At 42.0% G+C, this 25,758-nt stretch overlaps 1 protein-coding gene across 1 annotated transcript in view; it reads right to left on the bottom strand.

Annotated features, from left to right (window-relative positions):
• Positions 1 to 25,758, bottom strand: part of LOC144819000 (uncharacterized) — a 752,739-nt gene that overhangs the window by 19,905 nt on the left and 707,076 nt on the right. Inside the window, exon 19 of the mRNA XM_078676962.1 lies at positions 23,659 to 23,749. Within this exon, the coding sequence (XP_078533088.1) occupies positions 23,659 to 23,749 (91 nt within the window). The remainder of the gene's footprint in view (positions 1 to 23,658; positions 23,750 to 25,758) is intronic.

Genomic DNA, 25,758 nt, shown 5'->3' with positions numbered 1-25,758 from the left:
CTTTAGCTGCTTCCATACAGTTTCACAAAGCTCACGCCTCTTCGAAAAATGTACCGTTTACTCTGACACTTCTTGGTTTAAATGATGATTTCTAATACCTTCTCTGTAGTAGCAACAATTCACTGCTTTCATTCCAAGCGGCAGCCCTCCTGCTTCCCTCTTCCTTCCCCCTTGAAGTGCCGGAGCAGACAGAGCTGGGCTTTTCTGTGCCCTTGATGGGTACATGCTGAGCCTCTCCCGTCCACCCCTAACCCCACACGAATAATAGTGCGCAGACCTGTCTCCTTGCCTCTTCATTTATCTCAGGATATGCATAGCGGGAAAGCTCAGACCTCCCAAAGCTTCGGTGCTCACATTCATCCCACAAACAGATAGGCACTTGAATATCAGGCATGGCAGCCGCGCAGAGCCATATGCACACTCAGTCCTGCCAAGTATCATGCATCAGGCCTTAGGCTAATGCATTTTGGTGTGGTGGTCTGCATCATCACCGCACCAAAATGCATAGTCATGCATTTATAGTACCTCCTGCAGTTGCTTACAAATGGAAACAGGAGCGCCACTACTAGCGCTTATTGAACATGCACGACATCACGTGCAGCCCACTTTGTTTTACAGACTGCACTACACTGTGCAGTGCAACTACTGCACTGCTCTGGTGTTTAATCATAATATACATCTTCATCTGCCAGGAGGTGGTTTCCGTCGCTCGGACCGGCCAGGCTGGCTCAGCTGCGCTCTCACTGGGGCATTTGCAACATTGTTCATTTTCCGCCCAAGACAGAAAATAAAGTCATTACCTGGGGGGTGCGAGAGGGCGGAAATGTTTGAAAGTTTCATTTTTGGAGCCGCCAATACTCGCACCGCCGCCTGTGCCTCTCGTCATGGTGCTCTGCTGTGACGGACTGGACCTGGCTGTTTGGAGGCTCCTCATCGAGGCATTTGGACTAGCAGTCACTCTGGAGACTGATGTCCACCTGCCCGTGGAGCTGCTGCAGCTGCTACTCATGCTGCTAAGGGAAAATTAAACTGACGTTTTTCGAGGACACTCATGCACACCACTGGTGAAATATGAAGGCCAGCAACCACGCTGCCAGATAGTCAGCCACCCTTCAAAGGGGTGTGCTCAGAGAAGGATGCCAGCCACATTCATGTGGAATAGCTGGCACAGGAACAAAGACTGTCCCAGGAAGACTCGGTCCATCAAGGTCAGGTGAGCTTCAATCATCTTAGATTTAATGGTATTATTTTATCTATAGTGTGAACGCATGAGCCAAGCAGTTCCCACTTCCTGCTGGCTTGTATCATAGTGTCAGAGGCATAGCTGCCAAGGTTTGAAATTGCTATGTGTGACATAATCACAAATTCAGTGTAATTATGAGTGACATTTCAACAACTATGAGTGACACTCACGAGCAAAATCAACCAAGGAAGAGGAGTTTAACTAGTCATCTGAATAAATGCTACAAATAACCAAGTTTTAACCGAATACAATCCCATGGAGAAGCGCATTACCATACAATAATGTCAAGGTACAACCTGTCTGTGCATTAGCTTGCACTGCGCACGACAAAAAAATAAAAAAGTAGCCTAGTGGTTAGAGATTGTGTCTCTGCCTCGTGTCTGCACTCAGCAATGCAAATGTGCTGTGTATACAGGCTGTGTGTGTGTGTCTACACTCAGGACAGCGCAGGATGTGAAAGGCCCAATCTCGTCAGCTGCCTAATCAATCAACAGCACTCAGTTGCCTCGAGTCACCAAAGCCACCATAGACCGGCATTGGGCAAGCCTCAGGAGAGTGAGGCTGAGGCACACGCCATGTATACGTGATTCAGCCGCCCAGACTCCGGTGGCTCCCATGGGGTCTTCGGGGGTGGACTCGCACTTAATAACTGCAGAACTCATTTGTCAGTAGGCTAGTTTACAGTGCACAATTCAATTGCCGCCCGCCCGCTGACTGTCCATTGGCAGGCACTAATAGTGACGTCAGTGTGAAAGTATGCGGAATACTGCATGGTGAATGTGTCAACACCGATCTTAGTCTTTAGTACATCACTTGCTTCAATCCGGCCTACCTCTCACATATTGTTTGCTTCAGATACGCACAAGTGCCACCATTGCCTACGTAACGTTTCTTCTTGTGTTTGAGTGCTTGCTGTCTGCCATTTAGTGCAGTATAAGGCTCTACTTGCACGCATGCCACTTTTTCCTCCTGTAATGCACCGTTTGCTATGTCTTGTACTTTGTTTGCTGACGATTGTCACTTTAGTGTTGCCTCGTGTAATTAACGTTTGCTTTTGTGTAATATGGTTTGTCTTATCATTTTCTCCTCATCATGTACTACAGTCCGTTCCTATTCAATTGTGAAGCGCTACACCTCGAGGTAAAGTCGCGCTATAAATAACACATAACATAGACACCCGGCATCACGTGCGCAGCGTGGGGACAAGTGACTGACACTTACTTATTAGTTATGATTCTCGGACTCCAGTCGACGGGCGCTCGGCGGCCGCGCTTGCAGTCCTCCTGGTGGCCAGAGCTGTCGCCTGCTCAGCTGAGCTGCCAGGAGGTGGTCAAGGTGCAGCCTACAGCTGTATTCTTCTTTTGCGGGGCACAGGCGGCCGCGGCAGGTGGCCATGGCTTGAGAGAGACAGACTGCAGCACCTCATGCGCAGCCTGCACTCTCTAATCCCCCGCCGCTTCTGCACTTCCTAGTTCCTCCGGACGTGAAAGCACTACCACTGCCGGCACATCCGGATTGAATCCCGGCCCCCTGGTGCGCCACCATGATTGACAGCTCTGAGCTGCACTAGTGTATCGACCCACGGGCAGCCCGCCCCCCAACCCCCTGCAGACTGTGATGAGGAGTCTGAGGTAGCCGCGCCGGCGCCGCACCATTTGCAGCACTTAGTTTCCAGGGCAACAGGAGTCGGGACAGCAGGCAGCTCCGCAGAGCAGAGAGAGATACATTGTAGCGCGCCACTGACACTAGAGAGCTGAGAGCTCAGCTGTAGTCTCGTTAACTGTTTAGGCACTCTGTCGGGCAGAGCAGCACCTCTCAGAACAGCAGAGAGAGCCCAGGCACAGGAGCTCCTGGCGTGCCTGGCACAGGTGGCAAAAATGCGTGACATTGGCATTTCAGTACGGTGATGCGGATCACCGCACTGAAATGCGTGAGCGTCACACCTGTTGCGTGACGCTTGGCAGGACTGCAGAGGGCTGCAGCTATTATGTCTCATTTACCACTTACTTCAATGTCATTTTTGGTTAAGCCTCATGTTAGTTAGGCATAATTACGTAACTTGCCAATTGACGGGCAGGGAATAATCTACACGTAGTGTGCAGAGAATCCCTTGGTTAGGAAATAACAGACTGTGCTTTAGAATAGCGAAGTTGAATTGAGCATAATTTTTTCTGCACCAATAATAACAGCCGTTTCTGAGGAATGTTTAATTGTATAGGCCACTTATCTGCAAAAGTGATTCGGACTAACTGGGCTGTCTTTTGGGTGCAGGTAACGAAGTCTACATGCAGTGTGCTGATTCACATGCGCTCACGAGGTGGCACAGAATTAAAAGAGCGGAGGAGAGGATTTCTTGGTAAGGAAGATTTTATAGTGTTGGCTTTTGGCTGCTCCATTTGTTGTGTTTTTTTTTGGTGTGCCTTTTGCAAATGCAGTGCTTTCCCAAAGTATGCATGTCACTGTCACAGGTCCTCATATGCACTGACTTTCTTTGACTGTTTCAGGGCCTATTAGGTCTGCTGTGCAGCGTCAGGTTTTACTGTTTATCTCCCTTCATATAATTACCAAACCTTGCCCGCAGCTTAAATGAGGGAGTCTCTATCTTGGAAATCAGTGGAGTTAGCAGGCAGCGGCTTTCTTTTTCCTTGAGACATCATCTGCCAGGCCCTGAAGGATAGATCATATGACCAGTCAGTGTGTGGCCCGATTTCATTTGGCTGTTTGTGGGCTAGTGCACCAGGTATTACTGTTGATTTCCCTCATAATGCAACAAAGATTACTTGCAGCAAGCCTAGATGCATGCAGTCTTCTATACATTGCATAAAACTAACCCTGGGCGTAGTATGCGTAGTGGGGCTACGCGAAGCTACGCAAAGTGGGCGAGAAACTACGCCCACCTACGCACTTCGCGTAGCCCCACTACGCGCCACATGCCCCCTCCGCTACATACGTAATTTCAGTAAATGCGCAAGGAAAAGTAAATAAAAGGCACTTACCTTGTCCGCTGCGTATCGGGACTCCCTCTGCTCGTTCACGCCGCCGTCTTGATAACCAATGTGCATGCGTGGCCGCCCGCGCATGCGCATTGGTTATCAAGACGGTGGCGTGAACGAGCAGAGGGAGCCCCGGGACGCTGCGGACAAGGTAAGTGCCTTTTATTTACTTTTCTTTGCGCATTTACTGAAATTAGGTATGTAGGGGAGGGCGGGAGGGAGGCGGGTGGCGGGCAACTTCGCTACGCCCACAGAGTGGGCGTAGTGTTGCCTGCTAATCTTACTTTGCAAAGGGCAAAGTAGGCAACACTACGCCCACTCCGTGGGCGTAGCGAAGTCCTTCGCCCAGGGTTACATAAAACTATAGAGCGTGTATTGACAAGTCAAAACTGCTTTGATTTGCAAATGTGGGCCAATTTTTATTTTCTAGTTTGCTAAATGGGGGGAACTTTTAGTCTGCTGCCCAGATTTATTTTCTGTCCCAGTACAGCCCTGGAGTGGGCATGTTTCTTTTCCAGTCTGACTGACATACACAAGTGAGCTCTCTGATAGCTGGGGCTGGACTGATTGCAGCTCTTCAGCCTATAATACCCTACTACTCCACCCTTCAATTTTTCAGACATATTGTACTGAGAGCCTGAGGCATGCTTTTCTTAATCTCAGTATATTTTCAGATGCACTGGCCTCCAAAATGTACTTGGTGGCTGCTACATAGTGTTGATCCACTATTGATGTCTTAGGCTAAGCAAGTGTCTCACAGCCCCCCCCCTGCAAACTTCCTTCTAATGTGTCTTCATTACCATGAACGGCTCCGCAATTGTTTTACAGTATGGTCATCTTATAAAGAGGTTGTAGCTTAGTGAGATTTCATTTTCAGGAGTTTTCTATTAGTTTCAAGGTATTTTTAGAGCTTCTCATTCTTCAAAATATTGTAATTTTTGATATTTAGCTCTTTAAATGCATTTTCTTCCATGGTTTTAATGGAGAGAAAGTGTCACTAAGTGTCACACATTTGGCAGATGAATGTTACTCATAAGTACATTACTACCATTAAAATGTTACAAATAAGCAATCCCAGCTATGACAGACTATGCACATAAGAAATGAAGAGGCTGAACATTGGGCAGTGCCTCAGAAAGGAATGTGTGCTGTTGTATAAATAAGAACCACGAACTTAAAGAAAACTATGTTGTGCACTGGTGCTTTGCAGCAATTTTAAGATTTTAGAGTTTCTCGCTGCTCAAATGGGTGTAATTGTCAATATGTTTCCCTCGCCTTCATTGCTGGATTTTGCTCGCGAGAAAGTGTCACTCACAGTCGTTGAATATCACTCATAATTTCACTAAAATTATGAAAATGTCACACATAAGCAATTTGTAACCTTGGAAGCTATGCGCACTTGATGCATGTTTGAGGCAAGTAAGTGTCAATGAGTCCCTCCTAGAAAACCGACAGCAGTCAAATTCCTTGTGGACAAACCACGTTTCTGTACAAAAAAGGCACACAGAGTAACCAAGTTAAGCATTCTTGGGGCAGAGGGGTCTTAACTGGTAAGGTTATCTGCAGAGCAATTCTCGCTAAAACCTTTTCATGGTTTTCTGGCTTTTGTTTTAATTTCAGGAAATACAGGGCTCTACTCGGCCTACGAGTTTAACCTCTGCTCATTTTGGTATTATATTTTTTCAATTTTTCTTTAAAAAATACAGCGATTTGCAAAGAGCACACTAAGGTGGAACTGGGCTTTCTCCATCAGTCCCTAAGTTCCTTCCTATGTTGAGTTTAGTGTGTATCTATGAAGTTAAAAAAACATACATCTCAAAATCCGCTCACTGTGACAAGCGAAACAGCAAGTAATCGACAACTAGCGCAGGGGAAAATAGTGAACATGGCAAAACATGGCCACCTCATATATGGTGTATGGGTTCACCTCATAAAAAACATCCTCTGAAGTCTTTTTTTATGCATTAATGCCTGAAGGTGGCATGTAGCACAAACTGCAGCTCTGGCCGTATCACCACATCCAATAACCTAAATACACAGACTCCGTCATTCTCCACTCTGTAAATGCCCCATGCCCTACTGGTCCTTACATTACCAAACAATCGTTTTCGCTTTAACTCTCCAAGTCCACAAATGCCGTCAGTCTCTTGTTTGCATTTGGGACAATGCTCTTTATTTTCAAAACGGTTCTCTGTTTCTCAGGACTGTAGCCAAAGTCACCCTAGCAAGATGGGAATCGGCAATCAAACTAGGAATGCGGGCTGAAGTAGCCAGGTTTTATTTTCTCCTAACTTGTTTGCAACTTCATTTCGCTCACCATGATAGTGATGGAGCAAGGTTTCGTATGAAAGAGACTTGCTCGGATGCAATCCTCTCAAATAACATGTAATACTGTAACCAACATGTTCGTAAATACTAATATTGCATTACAAACCTTATACAGAATCTAGGAGAAGCTTGCCTATGTGTATTACTAACCATTAACCTGAGTGACTCAAAATGGCCGCCGAAAATGCGGGAATTTTCTGCGCATGCGTCTACTGCATCTACGTAGTATGACGTCCTTTGCTTTTGGTGGGAAACTTTGCAGCTGCGCAATAACTAATAAAATGGCCACTTGAAACTCACATGTTAATGCACATGCTGTGCTTAAACTAAACCTCTCACGTTTTATTAAGTTGCTAATGCAAAATAATAAATAAATTAATGGGATTAGAGTAGAAATAAGTGGTATACAGTGCTTTCATTTATTTTTGTATTCTAACATGTCTTTTTCTGACTTTATTAATAGTTCGTATTTGGGCCTGGAGGGTGACTGATATCCCTACTCCACCTGACTTGTGCGCAAGCGCACCCAAAACCCGTCCGGAACCATGATGAGTCGGTTGAAACACAGCCAGGGTCGCTCTAGCAAGAAGCACTTGGGAACCTCAACTCTCGACCCAAAGAGGGGAAGGAAAGAAGTCAAAATTCGTATATAATGTATTGATTCTAATGTGAAATACAGGTGGTAATAAAGCTTGGGAAAGTAAATTAAAGGGCTGGAATATTAAACAATGAACTGAAGAAAAAGCATTACATTAGTATGGTGTGATGACCTCTCCCCATCTCCTTGTCCAATCAAAAGTAGGTGTTTTCACGATATTGAAACATTGGGGGGTGGTACACACACATAGAATAGTATAACTAAGGTAGGCTTAGTCAGTTAGATGTCACAGACTCTGTCACAGACCCATCACCGACGCAGATGATGGCGGATGCCACAGAAGTCAGAGACGCTGTCCGAGCACTCTGATAAAAGACACGAGAGAGAGAGAAGAGACCGAGATACTGCCAGAGGAGAATCCAATCATCTAGAAGGGGAGCGTGGAAGAAAATCGAGGAGTCACATCCAAGGAAGGGGAAGAATCGAAGAGAATAGCGCCAGAGAGGGGTGCAACGCGGGTGTTGCATCTAGAAGAGGTCACCTATCCTGTCCTGAACCTGTCCTGATCCTCAGGAGTCTCTATCCAGCTCCGTTGCCTGGGGTTGGTCCTCACACCATTCTAGTTAAATATAATTCTGTGTAGTATGTCCTTGTAATGCTCTCTGTTTCCACCCTTTCCAGGTACTGTCATCATGATATTTTAACCAAGACTTATATTGTCCTGTTCTTGATTCTTTCCTCAAAAATCGGTGTATGACATTTATTGGTTTTTGACTCACAAAATTATTGATTAGATAAAACTTTTAAAACTCTCTCGAGTCTGTGGCCATTTGAAGAATAAAACGTAATGACAATTTCTACCTATTCTACTAACAACCAAATCTATTGACCAGAGGAAATTAAGACCCAAGGAAATAGGGTTGGTAAGAATTGGTCAAAGTAACGATTCATCACGCAGAAATATCAAAATTGATCGCAGAGGTAAATTACTGGCTTATGTGTGAATGTTTATGGGCCCAGGTGAGTATGGTAGTTTGTAAGTAACCCAAGCCGGTAAACCCGCTCCTTCAGTTTTACTTGTTTGCAGAGTTATGGTTAGGTTTTAGTTAGTTAGAAAATATTGTGTATTGAATTATTGATTATGTATTAACAAAACCCGCATGTATTGTTTTATGTTGTCTGGAAATTCCCGGGAATATTGAATAGCGGGTGGTAAATGGAAACCATACTGCAGTGAGGTTAATTGCCATGATTAAGAAAGTGTGAAAAGTTATGCAGAACTTGAAGCACTGATTAGCGATTATTTTCGTTGTATAAAAGTGAGAGTGATAGGTAGCAAAGGAGTTCGCTGGTGAAACTTTGGTCTTATATCACCTAGAAAGGGTAATACCGAAAGAGTAGCAGATTCCTTGATGCTTGAGTGAAGAGTAAGCGGAAGAGGTTTACTCGTAGTGTGTGAAGGGTAAGCAGAAAGTTTTACTCGCAGCAGAAGAAATTGACTTTTCTTTGAAATTAGTAAATCAGATACAGTAGCGAATCTTTGTAGGTTGGTAATTAATGAAAGGTGTATGTAAAATTGTAAAGATTTGAGTTTCGCATTACCTTGCAAAAAGAGGGGTCACTTGCAGGTGCTGGCTGACGTCACTGAGAGCCGCACTGGGATTGGCCGAGATGGCGGGGGTGTAGCTGATGTGAAATTGTAAAGGAGGGGTCAGTAGAGAGGAGCGATACTGACGTCACTGAAAAGCTGCGCAAGCATTTGTTAAGTGAATAAGCAAAACAGAAGTTGTTTGGTCATCAGAATAGAAGAAGCTCTGGTATTGGAAAAGCATTAGAGTAAAAGCGAACATCTAATTAGTCGTCAAAATAGAAGCCCGATAATAATAGACAGTGGGATTTGTATGTGGAGACACGATCCGACCATAATAGAGACTGGTCCAGATAGAAGATTTATAGGGTTTGCCCACGAACAGTATATTAAAGGAAATTCACATAAAATGTATGGAGAAAAGAGAAAAATTTAATTTATGCAGAAAATTAAAAAATATTTTAAAAAGGATAAACCCATTAAAACTAGAGAAGGAATTGTTATTCCTCCCCCGAAAATGCCTGCCTCATACATGATGATGGAGAGAGGCTATCATACCTGTGTATGGCTAGAAAATTGGATAGAATATACAAAAAGATGATGGAGTATTAGCATTTCCTGAGTTTGGAACATTTAATGGGAGAATTTTACATAATTTACGAACTCGCATGAATGAGTTAGACCCAAGACCAAGATTGACCTAGTACCAGGCTTTAGAAGAATGGGAAACTGAAGTATTTGAGCGTGATAGATCACGAAGTAACAGGAATCCGAGTAAACATTATCTCAAATTTCCTCGTGAAACTCGAGATAGTAAGATGAAACAATGGAGACAAGCCATGGTGGTGGATTATTTCCTGTATTAACGACAGAAGAACAGACAGGAAGTAAATGCACAGAGAAAACAAAACATTTAATGACAGGTAGTGGAGATTCAGAAGATGATTATTTTGAAGATATTTTAATGAAAAATCCTCCACCTTACCAAGAAGAGTCAAATAAAACTATCCCTAGTGCCCGATTCTGAAAACACCTTAAGTTCCGCAAATTGTACACAAGACTACAATGGAAAGGGTACTTCAAGAAAAAGAGAAGGTAGCGATAAATAAAAATTTAAGTGAATTAATTCAGAAAATAACCCAGCTGACCACAAATCCTGAAGCACTAACGATACCAGTGACTATAGGTCCCGTTGTTCCCTTGTATGGGAATAAGCAAAATTGTCCTAAGACACCTGTCATGACTACACTGATCATGCAACCCAGAAAAGAAAATATAATAATTGATGACCAAGCCAGTGAATGTGAATCAGAAATTTCCTTCATGGATTAGCCAATAAGAGGGCAAATAAATGATTCACCCAGAAAAAGTACACCAAGTTGTTCGTAAGAAGTGCAAATTGAGACATCTACAGGAACGAAAAGTGCCACAATGTTAACCCCAGAAGAAAAAGAAAGATGGACACAAGAATTAGAGAGACCGAAACCCCAACCAAAAATATTGGATATATTCAAATTAAGAGTTGAATTGGAAGAAATGATAGCCGGGAATGTAGGAGTGGAGAGATTAAACACCTTTAGTGAGGAAGAGTTGCTATTCATATGCAGGAGCATCACCTGAAATACGAAAATATTTCATGAACAATTGATGAATTTGGCCTCAGAAATAGGAATTGACATAGGGAAATCCAAAGGGTTGAAAAAACCCTATAGAGCAGAATTTTCTGATAAAGATTTAGAAAACATGAATATGTCAGGAAGGAAATTACAGATAAAAGAGTTGTTGACACTGTTACAAAAATGGGGATATTTAGATCGATTGAAAACTAGGTGGACAAACAAAAAGGAAGAAGCACAGGTGAATCGAATGACATCTGAGTATTTAATGAAAGAAACAGAAAAGGTTGAAAGACTGTCCAATAGGAGAAGTTCCAGGAGGAGGTTATGTACATGTCCAGTGGACCCAACAGGATATTTTATCTTTTACCAATGATTTCCCAAAGTTGAGAGCAAAACCAGTAGAATGGTACAGGCAAGTTGAAAGTTTTGTGAAGGTTTCAAAAGTTTTGTTGAAGGTCTTAGATGGTCTATTTGACATAGTTGTACCTGCCGATTTGTGGACAGAATGTAAAATGACAGTAGATTGGCCCAATGATGAGTACCCAAGGGATGAAAAGACAGGAACCCCGTCAGAAGAAGTAATGAAAAAAAATATCACCAGGTAATTACTTTCCTGAAAGGAAAGATACCCCCAAAAGAAACTGATTGGATAAAAATAGACAGAACAACCCAAGAAAAAGATGAGTCAGTACATGCCTACTATGAACGCCTTTTACAGGTGTTTAAGCAGTACAGTGGGTTTGAGAATATTGGAGACATAGACATGACACATTTTGTATATCGATTTGTATCTAAGCTAAGGTCGGACATATCGCAAATGATGAAGCAACATATGTTGTGCTGGCAAGAGAAGCCCAGAGATGAAATCCTCCAGTACCCAAAGTACTGTGGAGACAAAATCGATAACAGACGAAAGAATTTAGAAGAAAAAGTAATTTGGGCCCAAGTTAAATTAGCAGAACAGCAAGAACTCCAGCTAAATAATCAGGCAGGAAACCAAGGAAAAGGTGAAAATAGTGGGGGTAAACCAAGAGGGCGATTGAGCAGAGAAGAGGCAAAGAAAACGTTTCCCTGTCAGGGGCACGAAAAAAGGGGGCATTGGAAAAACGAGTGTAAAATTATACAGAATAATAACACCAAAAATCAAAATTTAAATCCACAGACGCAGAATGAGGTGTTAATGGGCACCTGCAGCAGGTTGTAAATCTACAGAGTCAATTTCCACCTGCCCCTATGGCAAATTTTGTGAGTCAAGTTAAGTACAGTGTTGACACCGGATTTCAGGAAGGAATTCCTGGTTCGACAATGATATACAATGATGGTGCCTGAGATGGGAGGAATAGGAGTGCGTACTTGGGGCATCCTTGCCGGTAGATCAGTCAGGTCCATATATAGATGGTAAGGTTGAAGGGAATGACATCACCTTCTTGTTGGATACTTGTGCTACCCGTTCTACTGTGAGAACAGCAGACATCCCAAACCTACCCATCTCGGAAGAAAGCGATCCAAGTAGTGGGCCTTTCTAATAAGCAAATTAGGACCCTAATTACAAAACCAATAGAGGTATGTATTGGCAATTTTAAAGAGATGCATACGTTTGTGGTATGTGACTCAAGTCCCGTAAACCTACTAGGAAGGGATTTATTGTGCTAAATGAATTGCACAATATTCTGCACACCTGATGGTTTTGCAATTCAGACCCCCGATGAAGACGGAGTTTACAAAATCATGTTAGCCAAGCAAGGAACAGAAGTAAATGAAATGTTTTCCATGATGACGAGCTACCAGATGAGGTGAAAACTACCGTAAATCCTGAAGTGTGGAATTTTACAGGAAAAGAAGTAGGATTAATGGCAAATGTAGATCCAGTAAAAGTGACTGTGAAAGAAGGCGCAGTTTATCCAAATACCCGACAATACAAAATGTGTCCTGAAATTAAAGCTGGCGTTGCAGCAGAAATTGATCGATTGGTTGAGCAAGGCATTCTGAAAGAAATAATTAGTAGTCTTTGTAACTCACCCATAATTGGTATAAAGAAACCTAACAGGAAATATAGGGTGGTTCAAGATCTGAGAAAGAATAATAAGATTGTCATACCATGTTGCCCTATAGTTCCAAATCCAGCAGTAATTTTATACCAGATACCATGGACAGCAGGATAGTTTACCGTAATTGATTTATGCCATGCCTTTTTCTCCATTTCATTGCATCCTGATAGTAAATTTTTATTTTCTTTCAAAGTTGAGGAGAGTGTTTACGTTTGGAATCATGTTCCTCAAGGGTACACTGAAAGTCCTTAAATTGTTAACCAAATTTTAAAAAGATGTCTTGAATCTCTGGTGTTTCCCAGCCAATCAGTTCTGGTGCAATATATCGACGACCTATTGGTCGCGTCAAAAACCCAAAGTGACTGTGTTACTGATTCAATTGCTTTGCTAAATCATCTGTATAAAGGTGGACATAAAGTGTCACCAAAGAAATTACAGTTTTGCAGAAGTTCAGTCAAATATTTAGGACACCAAATAGAAAGAGGAGTTCGGAAAGTGACCACAGAAAGAATAAAAATAATGATACAAATGCGATTACCACAAACTCAAAAAGAAATAAAGATGCTTCTTGGAGTCGTAGGTCATTGCAGGCAGTGGATTGTGGGATTTTGATTACTGACCAAACCCTTGATACAAATGACCAAGAAACGAGCAAAAGATCCAGTAGAGTCGGATGATGAAAGCATGACTGCTTTCTTAAAGTTACAAAACTGTTTGTGTGAAGAACATGCCCTTGGTATGCCAAACTACTCAAAAGACTTTTCATTATTCTGCTACGAGAGAGATAATTGTGCACTCTCGGTCCTAACCCAGAGACATGGCCTAATGAGACGTCCCGTGGCATATTTTCTGCTACTTTGGACCCCGTGGCATCTGCATTGCCAGGATGTCTAAAAGCTGTAGCTGCAACATGCATGAGTCTGGTACAAAGCAAATCGATTGTGATGGGACATCCTGTAAAAGTGTACATCCCGTATTCAGTTGAAATTCTGTTAAGAACACAAATTCAGTATCTTACCCCTAGTCGATCGACAAAATATGAACGAGTTATACTAGGGGCTGAGAACGAGACCATAGTCAGGTGTACTGGTTTAAACCCAGCTACCTTGTTGCCAGATCCATACAAGGAAGAGGTGAAAGATGAAGTCGAACATGAATGTCTCGACGTTACTGAACTCAGTACCAAACCCCGTCCAGACATACAGGAAGAACCCTTGAAGGATGTAGAACATGAGCTCTTTGTCGATGGCTCGTGTATGCGCCATGAAGGAGGAGGATTGAGCGCTGCTTACGCTGTGTGTACATTGGCTGGAATAGTCGAAGCATCCTATTTACCAGGAGTCAAGTCTGCACAAGTAGCCAAATTGATAGCTTTAATTAAAGCTTGTAAAATTGGGAAAAATTGGAAAGTAACCATTTACACTGATAGTCAGTATGGTTACGGGGTTGTGCACGACTTTGGCCAGCTCTGGATGCAGAGGGATTTCATGACTTCTTCAGGATCCCCCATTAAAAATGGAAATTATGTGAAAGAATGGATTGAAGCAATTCAATTGCCAAAAGAAGTGGCAGTGGTCAAGTGTGCTGCTCACCAATCAGGAGATGATCATGTGACCGCAGGTAATCGATATGCTGACCAGGTTGCCCAACACTGTGCTAAATACAAAATAGCATTGAACAAGAAAATTGAAACATGTGGAATCGGCTGCCAACTTATGCTACTTGGAGGTATAGGAACATGGGAAGAGGTAAAAGACCTACAAGATGAAGTAGACATATAAGAAAAAGAGGAGTGGGAGAAAATAGGTTGTCAGAGAAGTGCTGAAGATGGTGTGTGGGTTTATTTAGAGAACCAGTGATGCCAGACTGTATGCTTGCATCCATGGCTAGAATGTATCATGGAGACACCCCCATAGGCAGAGATGCTATGATTAGACTTTTCAGACAAGATTGGTTCAATGCAAGGTTCAGGAATGTCGCAGAGAGTCTTTGCCAGAGATGCTTAACATGTCAACACATTAATCCAGGCAGGAAAACAGTAGTCAGCAAGGGGCAAATTGGAAAGAAAGAAGGTCCATTTGTAAGACTTCAAATTGATTTCATTCAGTTACTTGTTTATCGAGGACTGAAATATGTACTTGTCATAGTTTGTTTATTTTCGAAGTGGAAGGAAGCATACCGACCAGGCGAAATGACAGCTTGACAGTGGCTAAACTCCTATTGAGGGAACTAATTCCTCAATTTGGTTTTCCATTAATTATTGAACAAGATAGAGGGTCTCATTTTAATAATGAAATAATTCGATTGATCTGTGAAGCATTTAAAATTGAACAAAAGCTGCACTGCGCATACCGCCAAAGGCTTCTGGAGTGGTAGAACAATTGAATGGCACAACCAAGTCAAGACTGGGAAAGGTGTGTGCATCCACCCCACTGGAGTGGCCTGATGATTTACCTCTTGTCCTGATGGGACTCAGAAGTATCCCAGATAAAAATACTGGGTTAAGTCCCCATGAAATACTCATGGGAAGGGCAATGAGGCAAGCATGCATACCAGGACACAAGCTGTTGATTATATCTGATGATTTGGTACTGGAGTATTGTAAAGAGTTGGCTGACCAAGTGTGTTCTATCTCTCACCAGATTGGGGAAGACGCAGTTGCCAGGCAGCCGAACCAAGCGCATGATCTGAATCCTGGTGACTGGGTAGCCGTGAAGAATCACACTCGAGAATCGTGCCTAGCACCAAGGTGGGAAAAACCAAATCAGGTTATATTGGTTACAACAACAGCTGTAAAATGTGCAGGCTTGCCTAATTGGATTCATGCAAGCCATACAAAAAGAGCACCAGCACCTGACGAAGTAGAGCCCCAACAAACTCGAGCAGTTGAGGCCGCTGACGGTTGTGCAGCTGAAGGGTCACGAATAGCAGATCCTGAAGTAGCTGATCAAGAAGAACCAAGCACTAGTCAGGATGATTGGATCCCAGTAGTGGACATACCTGAATTGATTGTGAGAACAAGAAGTCAAACCCTATTAGAAAGACAGGACGAGAGTGAGGACGAGTTAGGAATAGAAGAACACGCTCAGATAAGTGAAAATACAGTTGTGAAAGAACCTGAGCAAGACCAGATAAGGAAAGAACAATCTACTCAGACTGAAGAAAATAAAAACCCCAAACACAAGTCTGAGGAGGGACAGATATGTCTTAGAGAACACGCCCAGGCAAAAGATAATCAAGAAACTGAAAGACCTGAGCAGGATCATTTAGGAAAAGAAAAACCAGTTCAGGAAAATGAAGAAAAACCAATCAAAACAAATTCTGAACAGGATCAGATTAGGGAAGAAGAACGCATCCAGGCAGAAACGGCTGAGGTGATCAGCCCTAGACAAGGTCAGATAGAGAGGAATACTGAAGATCACAATATTCAAGTTGTGCCACAATTAAATGACAATAAGAGAACTCTTGAAGAAACTGAAAGCACAGTGCAAGCTAAAAGGGTCAGGAAAGGCAATAATTGGCCTAGTATTATTAAGAGACTGCAATGTCACCTTAAAACTATAAATGAAGAACCTGACCAAGTAAATGAAGCATCCAGCCAATCTGGACCCTCCACTGAACAACCTAGAAGTAGTCCAAGATTGAAAAGACTGAATAATAAATTGAAGGGTCCTGAATGGACATACGTAATTCTTGAAGCGGAGAAAGTGATGAAGAATTAAATGCTGAACGAATTGACGAAGAAGTGAGACCAACTTGAAGAAAAGATAACTCCCCAGGTTATATCTTGTACAAAATCTCTAAAGAAGGGGAGAAATCTTCTTAACCCAAAATGGCTGACAATAAAGCTGCTTTAAAACCGAAACAAAACTGTGTAACGAAATGTTGTGGAATATGTATATGTAGCACATTTTTAGTACTTATAACATGGTTAGTACTAACAATAGCCATCCCCTATTTAATGGTTATGAACAAACAGAACAGCACTAATACACGTGAAAGAGTGGCTAGCATTAAAAAGGACAGAGTAGATTTAGAAGCACCAGATGAGTTAGATTTACATCACTGTGAAAAGAAATTATACAGATTTAAATGCTTTTGGGAACTTATTAGTACACTATGTAGAAACCATGGAAGTTAGTGATTGTTATGTGTGTATGAAACTACCAACATCAGTAGCAGAAGGGGTAACATATCAACATTTACCATTGACATATGATATTTCATGTAGTGTTTTAGCTATTATATTTTATCGAAATGGAAAATTACAATATTACTATTCTAACGTAGACGTGATTTTTTCCGAGGTTCGTATGCGGAAAAGCATGAACCCAGTACTTAGTACTAGAGACTCACAATTCATGGGTGAATTTTTTCTAACAATGAAAACAATAGATATAGCTGAAGCACATAAGCACACTTTAATATGTAAGTTACATGAAGAAGAAAAGATATTTTTGAATTTAGTTGAACAAAGAAGACAGGATTTCCAAAGAAGGGCCTATGAACCGAAACCTCAGATACCTAAGTGGGCTGGGAAATAAGACCTATTTGCAACTGGCAAGACTCATGCTGTTATGTCCCTGGACCTTGAGAAAAAAGGAAAAATGTGTCTTCATAGGTTAAAAACAGAATATAACCATATATTTATTGGTTCCAGTGAATGTGAACCTAGTTTCTTAGTAATTGAGGGATGGGGACTAAAAGGGGGAACAGATCCAGTATTTCCTGGTAACTATTATGTGTGTGAAAACAAAGCTTATTTTAAGCTGCCTGATCATTGGTACAGGAGTTGCTATTTCGGAATAGTATATCGTGTTAAAAGAATCACTGGAAAGAAGGAAGATAATAACGGACTAACAAGCAACAAAAGGGCTTGTTTTTCAGAAATAGAAGGTGATATAATTGGTTCATTGATACCTTCAGTGGGAGTTTATTTGAACTAGCGAAAAATCTGTCAATTGTTTACAGTAGTAGATCGATTATCAACTGACACTGCTGGAGGATTTTTATTGATCAATACCGAATTGGTTGCGGTCAGATCTATGGTTTTGCAAAATTGACTTGCCCTTGATATATTATTGGCTAAAGAGGGCAGAATCTGTAAAATGTTGAAAGCGCAACATTGTTGCACTTATATTCCAGACAAAAGCGTTAAAATTGGAGGCTATATCAAAAATATCACAAATTTGGAAGAGGATTTAAAACCACTGGAAGTTGACAGTATATGGAAGAAACTAACACATAGAATTTCCACCATAGGTAGTTGGTTTTCTAACATAGGTAAAAGTATTATAGGTCAAATAATAATGCCAATAATGAGAATAACCTTATTAGTTTTAGCAATAATGTTTTGGTGCAAACGTTGTAGGAAAAGAAAATGTTATTAAGTGAATGAGAAGGGAAAGAAGAGAAAATATGATGAAATCCAGCTTGAAGAGATAAGAGGAGATATTTTTAAAAGAATGAAAGGTTTACAATATAAGAAAGACAAGGGAAAAATTGAAAGAGTTGAAGAAATTGAATTAGAAAATTGCTAAAGTTAGCATCTGATTTAGTAAATAAAATTAGTGATGGCATAAAATGCCATCAGAGAGGGGATTGATGGAGCAAGGTTTCGTATGAAAGAGACTTGCTCGGATGCAATCCTCTCAAATAACATGTAATACTGTAACCAACATGTTCGTAAATGCTAATATTGCATTACAAACCTTGTACAGAATCTAGGGGAAGCTTGCCTATGTGTATTACTAACCATTAACCCGAGTGACTTAAAATGGCCGCCTAAAATGCGGGAATTTTCTGCACATGTGTCTACAGCATTTACGTAGTATGACGTCCTTTGCTTTTGGTGGGAAGCTTTGCAGCTGCGCAATAGCTATTAAAATGGCCGTTTGAAACTCACATGTTAATGCACATGCGGTGCTTAAACTAAACCTCTCCCGTTTTATTAAACAGCTAATGCAAAAGATTAAATAAATGAATGGGATTAGAGTAGAAATAAGTTGTATACAGTGCGTTAATTTATTTTTGTATACTAACATGTCTTTTTCTGACTTTATTAATAGTTCGTATTTGGGCCTGGTGGGTGACTGAAATCCATACCCCACCTGACTTGTGCGCAAGCGCACCCAAAACCCGTCCGGAACCATGATGAGGCAGTTGAAACACAGCCAAGGTCGCTCTAGCAAGAAGCGCTTGGGAACCTCACCTCTCGACCCAAAGAGGGGAAGGAAAGAAGTCAAAATTCGTACACAATGTATTGATTCTAATGTGAAATACGGGTGGGAATAAAGCTTGGGAAAGTAGAATTAAAAGTGGTGGGAATATTGAACAATGAACTAAAGAAAAAGCATTACATTAGGATGGTGTGATGACCTCTTCCCATCTCTTTCCCTATCAAAAGTAGGGGTTTTCACGATATTGAAACATTGGGGGCCGTGGGGGGTGGGTGGTACACACACACAGAATAGTATAACTAAGGTAGGCTTAGTCAGTTAGATGTCCCAGACTCTGTCACAGACCCATCACTGACGCAGATGACTGCGGATGCCACAGAAGTCAGAGACGCTGTCTGAGCACTTTCATAGAAGACACAACAGAGAGAGAAGAGACCGAGATACTGCCAGAGAAGAATCCAATCAACTAGAAGGGGAACGCAGAAGAAAATCGAGGCGGCACATCCAAGGAAGGGGAAGAATCGACGAGCGACGGGATCCGTCATTCAAATCTATGCAATTTACACTTCCCTGCACAAAGATTAAGTGTAGGCAGTTGACTGCATTTAATCTGCCGCTGGAAGTGGTAGATGGCATCAATGCTGCCAGATGCAAATTACATTGATGCCAGACAGTGGGACAAGTCTGTGGCATGGTATGGTAACTACAAGATTTACGCTGATTACTACAAGCTGAGGCACCACCAGAAGAATACAATGAGAACAGAGGTGCATCATCTGCCTTTATTTCAGTGCATTTAGGTTTTGAAGCTGTTAGCTTAATATTTTTACACATATTTAAAATGAAAAACAGTCCTCAAAATACGTGTAGCGAGGGATAAAATTCTCAACAGTTTGATGAAAAGAAATTTAGGGAACAGGCCCAAGCATCCTGCCAAGTCCACCGTTCCTGCACACTCTCCTTGATGGTGGGCTGCAGTTCATGTGATGCTGTAGCTATTTCCACTCCTGAAAGTGTTTCCCAGGCAAGGGAGGGCCACTGGGTTGGTGCAATTGAGATCTAATCAGACGTGATTGGCAATCTGTAAGACCAAGCAAATATTAATCAGCCATTAACAGTTATGCTAGGTTTCCTCAATGGCTGGATAAAACTAGGGCTGCTGCCTGCATGCCAGTGCTCTCCAGTCATGGTTCACTCCTGCTTAATTAGGACAGATCAAGGAGGACTAGTATTTCTGAGTGACACACCCCCAAGGAGGTCCTTCTGAAATATGTGATAGCGGCTTCTGTCCAGTGGTGTAGATAGAGTGCAATAGGTCCTAATGCAAGGAAGGAAATTGGACACCTTTTTCCCTCGTTTTGTGAAAAAACAACTATAATTGGGAGGCAATGAGCCCCTCAGACCTCTGGGACCTGTGCAGCTGCACTATTGGTAGTTATGCGCCCAAATCCATCATGTATCGCAACTGTTGACTTCATTGAGAGGTGTCCCAAAGAAGCCTACTTTGCTGGACTGTCAGCACATGAGAGGCACTACATAGACACTTGTAAGCAACCAATTCTGCCTGCATGCTCTTTGTTTCTTCCCTGAAGCCGAGGAAGTACTATCCTCCCATAAACCTGGGGGTAAATACTGGCCCTTTTGAGATAACATTTGGGCTACCACCCACAAAGCAGCAACCGCTGTATAGCCATTCTGCTCATCTTTTCTGCTCAACATGGTAGCAATCTCTCACATGCCATTTTAACATCAATATTTCTGCCCAAGGGACTATCCATACAAGACAGCATTCCTCTTTCTGTGTGGAACATCTCTGTGAACCAATGAGCCCAAACATTAAGGGAAGGAGTGCACACCTTGCATAATAGTTGTCAATGGACTGTTATTTATGTTTTTGGGCCTGTTCATTTGTTCTATATACTTTTTTGTTGTCTACTTTATCTTGTGCTCCTTTAATTGGAATGTTTATTGAGACAGGATACATGTAATGACATTGATGTATTGTATGCAGGGCCGGACTGGGAATGCAAACCAGCCCTGGCAATTAAGGCAGACCGGCCCTGGGGGAAGATCTCGATTGCGGAGCTCGGGGTGGGGAATACTGCTGATGTTTTTGTTACAGGGAGCTGATATTCTAGCACTGCTGCAAAACCAGCCCACAGTAACAAAAACATCCTTCACACTTCCGGCCCACCGGGAAAAATGCCCAGTGCCCGCTACGGCCAGTCCGGCCCTGATTTTATGATCTTCCGCTTGTGTCCTTCCCCTACCTACTGTTGTTCATGCCAAGCATGTGTATCAGCTGCTTACTTCAGAATCTCTGCACTAAACAGAGACACTTGCATCCTACTCACACACAAGGATGGGAAACAAGATACAAACCCGATTAAAGGCACTTACACACTGTCAGGCCAGCTAAACTCAGGCCGACAAGCCCTTATAGGGCTTGTTACCGCCAAAGAGGACAGCGAGCAGGAAACTCTGGTTTACAATCAGCTAACCCCGATCCTATACCAATACTAACCAAGGACGCTCTGTATTACTACCCCTCCTCCTGCTCGTCTGTCAAATCCCCATACACCCACCTATTTATTTTATTTTTTTAACGTTTTCATACCTCTCTCCTCACCAAATGCAGAGCAGCATTGGTGAACAAGCATTTTTTCTTATAGCAGAAGCAGAACGCATTGGGAAAAAATAATGGCAAATCCAATTGGTCCGGCAAAGCCATTGAAAGGTGAGATCTTGTGGATGTCCCAATGCTTGTTAAAAATATCATTACACATAAAAGCATGGTTCATTAGGGCTGCGTTCTAGTTTTTCAGGGCAACTTGGATAAATGTGCCGCACAGTGCAATGTAATTGTGCAGCGAGAAGTCGCAACATATATTTGCTGGTAGGATTCAGTAGACATAGATCTCAATGGATAGTTGCAGCAGTGTGTCTTTGGTAAAGCTGTCAAGCAAACACAGACAGATGAGGCTTGTTGCAAGGAATCTATATTTAGCTTGCTGAATGTAGATCATGGGTGACTGCAGTACAATCCGTGGTTGCTGATTCACCCTGGTAAACAAAATGTGCTAAAACAATGGCAAACCTATGAAAACATTTTGAGAAGTAATGTTAAGGAACTAAAATTGAAGAAAATTAAAAAGTTACGTTTTCAGATGAAACCTCCAGAAGGCTCCCTTTTTCTATCGGATGCATTTCACAATAGTCAGTACACTGCCAAAAGCTGCACTGTAATTCACTGTAGATGCACCATCCTAGCAAACACAATAACATGTTTTGCCAGCTTGTCCGATAAAAATCTACGGCTCTGGTCCCCCTTTGCCACTTTAGTTTACCCAGCAATACCAAAGGAGATGATGGATGGAGCGTTTGAGCAAATCAAACACTCACCCCCAGTCAAATGATCTGGGTTTAATCCATCATCATTCTTTAGCTCACTCCATCCCCCCAGTTCAGACAAGGCCATATGCAAATCAGTCTGATCCTGTGCCTCATGGGAACAGTCCAGCCCGAACTGCCACGCCATGTCTTACCCGGACGGGAAACAAGCATCCTGGGACCGGTATCCGGCTAATCAGCCGTCATCAGCCAGGCTAGCTTGAATCCAGTGGCAAAGTGAGCAAGGGACCCACGTCTAGGCATAACCTGCCAACTTAGGGTGAACAAAGCAATACTAAAGGGGATGATGGACGGAGCTTTGGTTTTGCTTTGTTCGCCCTAAGTTGGCAGGGTATGCCCAGACGTGGGTCCCTTGCTCACTTTGCCACTATGATTCAAGCTAGCCTGGCTGATGACGGCTGATTAGCCAGAAACTGGTCCCCGGATGCTTGTTTCCGTTCCAGGGAAGACATGGCTTGGCAGTTCGGGCTGGACTGTTCCCATGAGGCACAGGGTCAGGCTGATTTGCATATGGCCATGTCTGAACTGGGGTGGCGGAGTGCGCTAAAGAATGATGATGGATTAAACACAGATCAGTTGACTGGGGGTGAGTGCTTGCAATGTTCAACACTCCGTCCATCATCCCCTTTTGTTTTGCACTGTAGTTTACCCATCACAAACTAGTCCAACTAACAGTTAATTGTGAATTTATAACAGGAAGAGGAGGACGAGTCAGTCACTGGCCCCACAAATAAGACTGACCTATAACCTGACTGGGTTTTGCACTCCAGGGAGCAGCCAGAAAGTGTATATACTCTTCGTCTTGAACCATACCTCTAATCACATAGAACATGTACATTTAGCAAATCCTTTAGACAAGTTCCCTTCACTCTTTTTCCTCCTTTGATCCATCCATATTTTGGCCATTCTATTTATTAATTTCCATCTATTTATCTGTCCATGTCTTCAAATTTCCATTGAAAAATCCATCCACTCAATCATGCTTTCTTACATTCACCAATCCTTTTACTCATGAATCTATCCATGAATCAGTCAATCCATCCTTCTTTTTTTACTTTTCCATCTATTCTTACTTTCAACCCTTCCATCTTCACACACTTCCTTCTATCCACTATTTCACCCTTCAATCCATTAATTCTTACAACCTTCCTCCCTTTCACCTTCCCATTACAGCTTTCACCTTTTCTTCCTTCTTTCCTTTCACATTTCCTTCTTTCCGTTCACTTTTCCTTCCTCCAGCCATTCTTTCTTTCCCCTATACACACCTCTTTTTATGCTATCTATACTTTTTCCTTTCGTAGTTTTCTCTCACAAGTTAACTTTTTTATCATTGATATTTGTTTCCTTCACTAGGCCACACCCTCCCCCCCCCCCCCCCCCCCCAAGAATGCTATTTTGGATCATTTGTCTTAAGAACCAAAGGCAGGAGAGGTCCATAAACAGCTTATTATTCTATTAGTGGGGTCCAGTTCACCAGGCCATCAGGCCCAGAGGCAGACCCGCTTAAGTGGTTAAAGTGGGGTCTTCACTACCCCTCTGGTTGCACTTCATCTTCAGAACACTGAAGCACATCACCCTGAAAGTCCAAAATCAAAACTGTTCTGAATAGATACTGAAAGTAAAGTAGCGGTGACTCTTCTTCAGGACGTACCTGTGGATCACTTCTTAACGATGCAATGCCTCCACCTCCTAGGGAATTCTTCAAGACAAAGTTTAAACCATTCACTCCAGGTAATGTATACCTGCAAATGAAAAACAAACAAACATGAATCACTGTTCTTTTTCACATTAACACAGTATTAAAAAAACACCTCAAACATCAAAATTGACAGAACTGACAACGTAATTTCAAAACGTGGCTAGCCCATCCTTTTTGGTCTCGCCCACAACAGTGCATGCACTGCATGTGCTCTCACTTATGAGTGATATTGTATACAGTAAGAAGCTTGCAGCTCGCCCATTGCTTTAAATTTGGTGGCATCATCACTCTTAATTGGTGTCTTCTATTAGACCAGTGCACGCTGGCTTCACTTCCTCTTCCTAAGGCTGGAGCATGGACCAAGTACTGATTGTTTCTGTTTGATAGCTGTCCTGCTGCTTGTGCCGTGACTGAGGTACTACTTTTATTTTATTTCTTCCATGTCCTCCTTGTTGAACTTCTTGCCTTTTGTAGCTATGTTTAATTGTAGTACATGTACTTTAAAGAAGTTCCTTTCTCCTTTGAAATGGATTTTATAGCGATCATAGATGTTATCTACTTTTAAAGTGACAACAGATGTTATCGGCTTCTAAACTTTCACTAATACAAGGACATGGGTGCAATAGCTTTCTTTGTGTGGTAGGATTTTTTTCTGAATGTCATATGTTTTTCTTTTTCACACATCGGGAAATTAACTGTTTTGCTCAGAATCACAGGGATGCTTTACCAAGACCAAAGAAGCATTGGCGAAGCCAATAGGTCTTGCCTTTGAGACTATTGGGTAAGCTATTGCCTTTTGTTAATGTTATACAGCATGGACATTGACAAATTTGGCAAGGACTTGTAGCCATGCAGTATAGCAGAGTGGCTGCTCTGCAGAATGGCTAAAAATAACAGTAAACATTGTCTATGAAGCATCCAATGCTAATGCACTTTTAAAAAAACACATTAGCCCTGGATGCGTCAAAGAGCTTTTTTATATTAGCTTTTGCCACCCACACTTGAAACCATATGCACTGCTGTACAGCAGATCTACAAAACATTGCCAAAGACCCATATAGCACATAACAGTCTCAAAACGACTAGCTTGTGTTGGAAATATGTTCATAAGAAGATTGTTGACCACCCACGTTTAAAAAAATATATTTTATAAGGTTGTATGTGTTTATGACATGTTGATGCTGATCTGAATACTTAGTCAGTTCAATGGGGACTTTTAAAATACCTTAATCCTACATGACAGAAAGCCGTATCTAATGTCCTACTCAGTCGACCTTTTCCTTGAATGTAGTAAAAAAACCTCCCTATTCATACAGATCAAGATGTTTCTCCCCCACATCCAAAAGGCAGGGCAACCTAATGAAGCTTCAGGGTCTAAGCCGGAGGCGGTCTAATGTTGTGCCAAGTTCAGGACTTCTGGCAAAGAAAGGTTGTGACAAGGCAGAGCAGGAAAGAAAAATTGATATTACTGAGCACAGAAGGTGTGGTGGAATAGGAGATGAAGGCAGGTGCCGTGACAAAGACAAGTAGAAGGCAAAAGATGAGAAAGGTGAAAGAGAATTGGGAAGAAGGGTGAGAACTGATCTGGAAAAATAACTGAAATTAAGTTTGAAACGTCTGAGGGACAAAGAGGTGAAGTAGTACCAATTCACTGGTATAAGTAATTTATTTTGATTTCCTTTGCATTCTGGTACTTGGATCCTTGCATTTAAAGTACAAGTGCTAGATTGCAAAGAAATCAGGATTGGAGAAGCAATTCCCTCCTAATACATGGCAGGCTGAAATCTCCAATGGAACACAGCTATTGCCTGCAGTAGAGTCTGTGTTTCCTGTGATAAGGAATTTTATGAAGGAGCAAGATACAACTTTACCATACATAGTCTTCGGGTTATTGAATATTAGAATATATGTTGATTTATTTGTTAATCTTGATGTTTTAACTTCTCTTCCCTTTTCTTCTTTTCTTTGTTCAACAAATGTGCTCTTTAGCCACAAATTCATGTAAATGTGAATACAATATACAATACTATATATATATATATATATATATAT

Source organism: Lissotriton helveticus, chromosome 2_1 (genome assembly GCF_964261635.1).
Source record: "Lissotriton helveticus chromosome 2_1, aLisHel1.1, whole genome shotgun sequence".
Classification (NCBI taxonomy): domain Eukaryota; kingdom Metazoa; phylum Chordata; class Amphibia; order Caudata; family Salamandridae; genus Lissotriton; species Lissotriton helveticus.
Note: the sequence above shows the minus strand (reverse complement) of the source record. Positions and strands in the feature narration are given on the sequence as shown.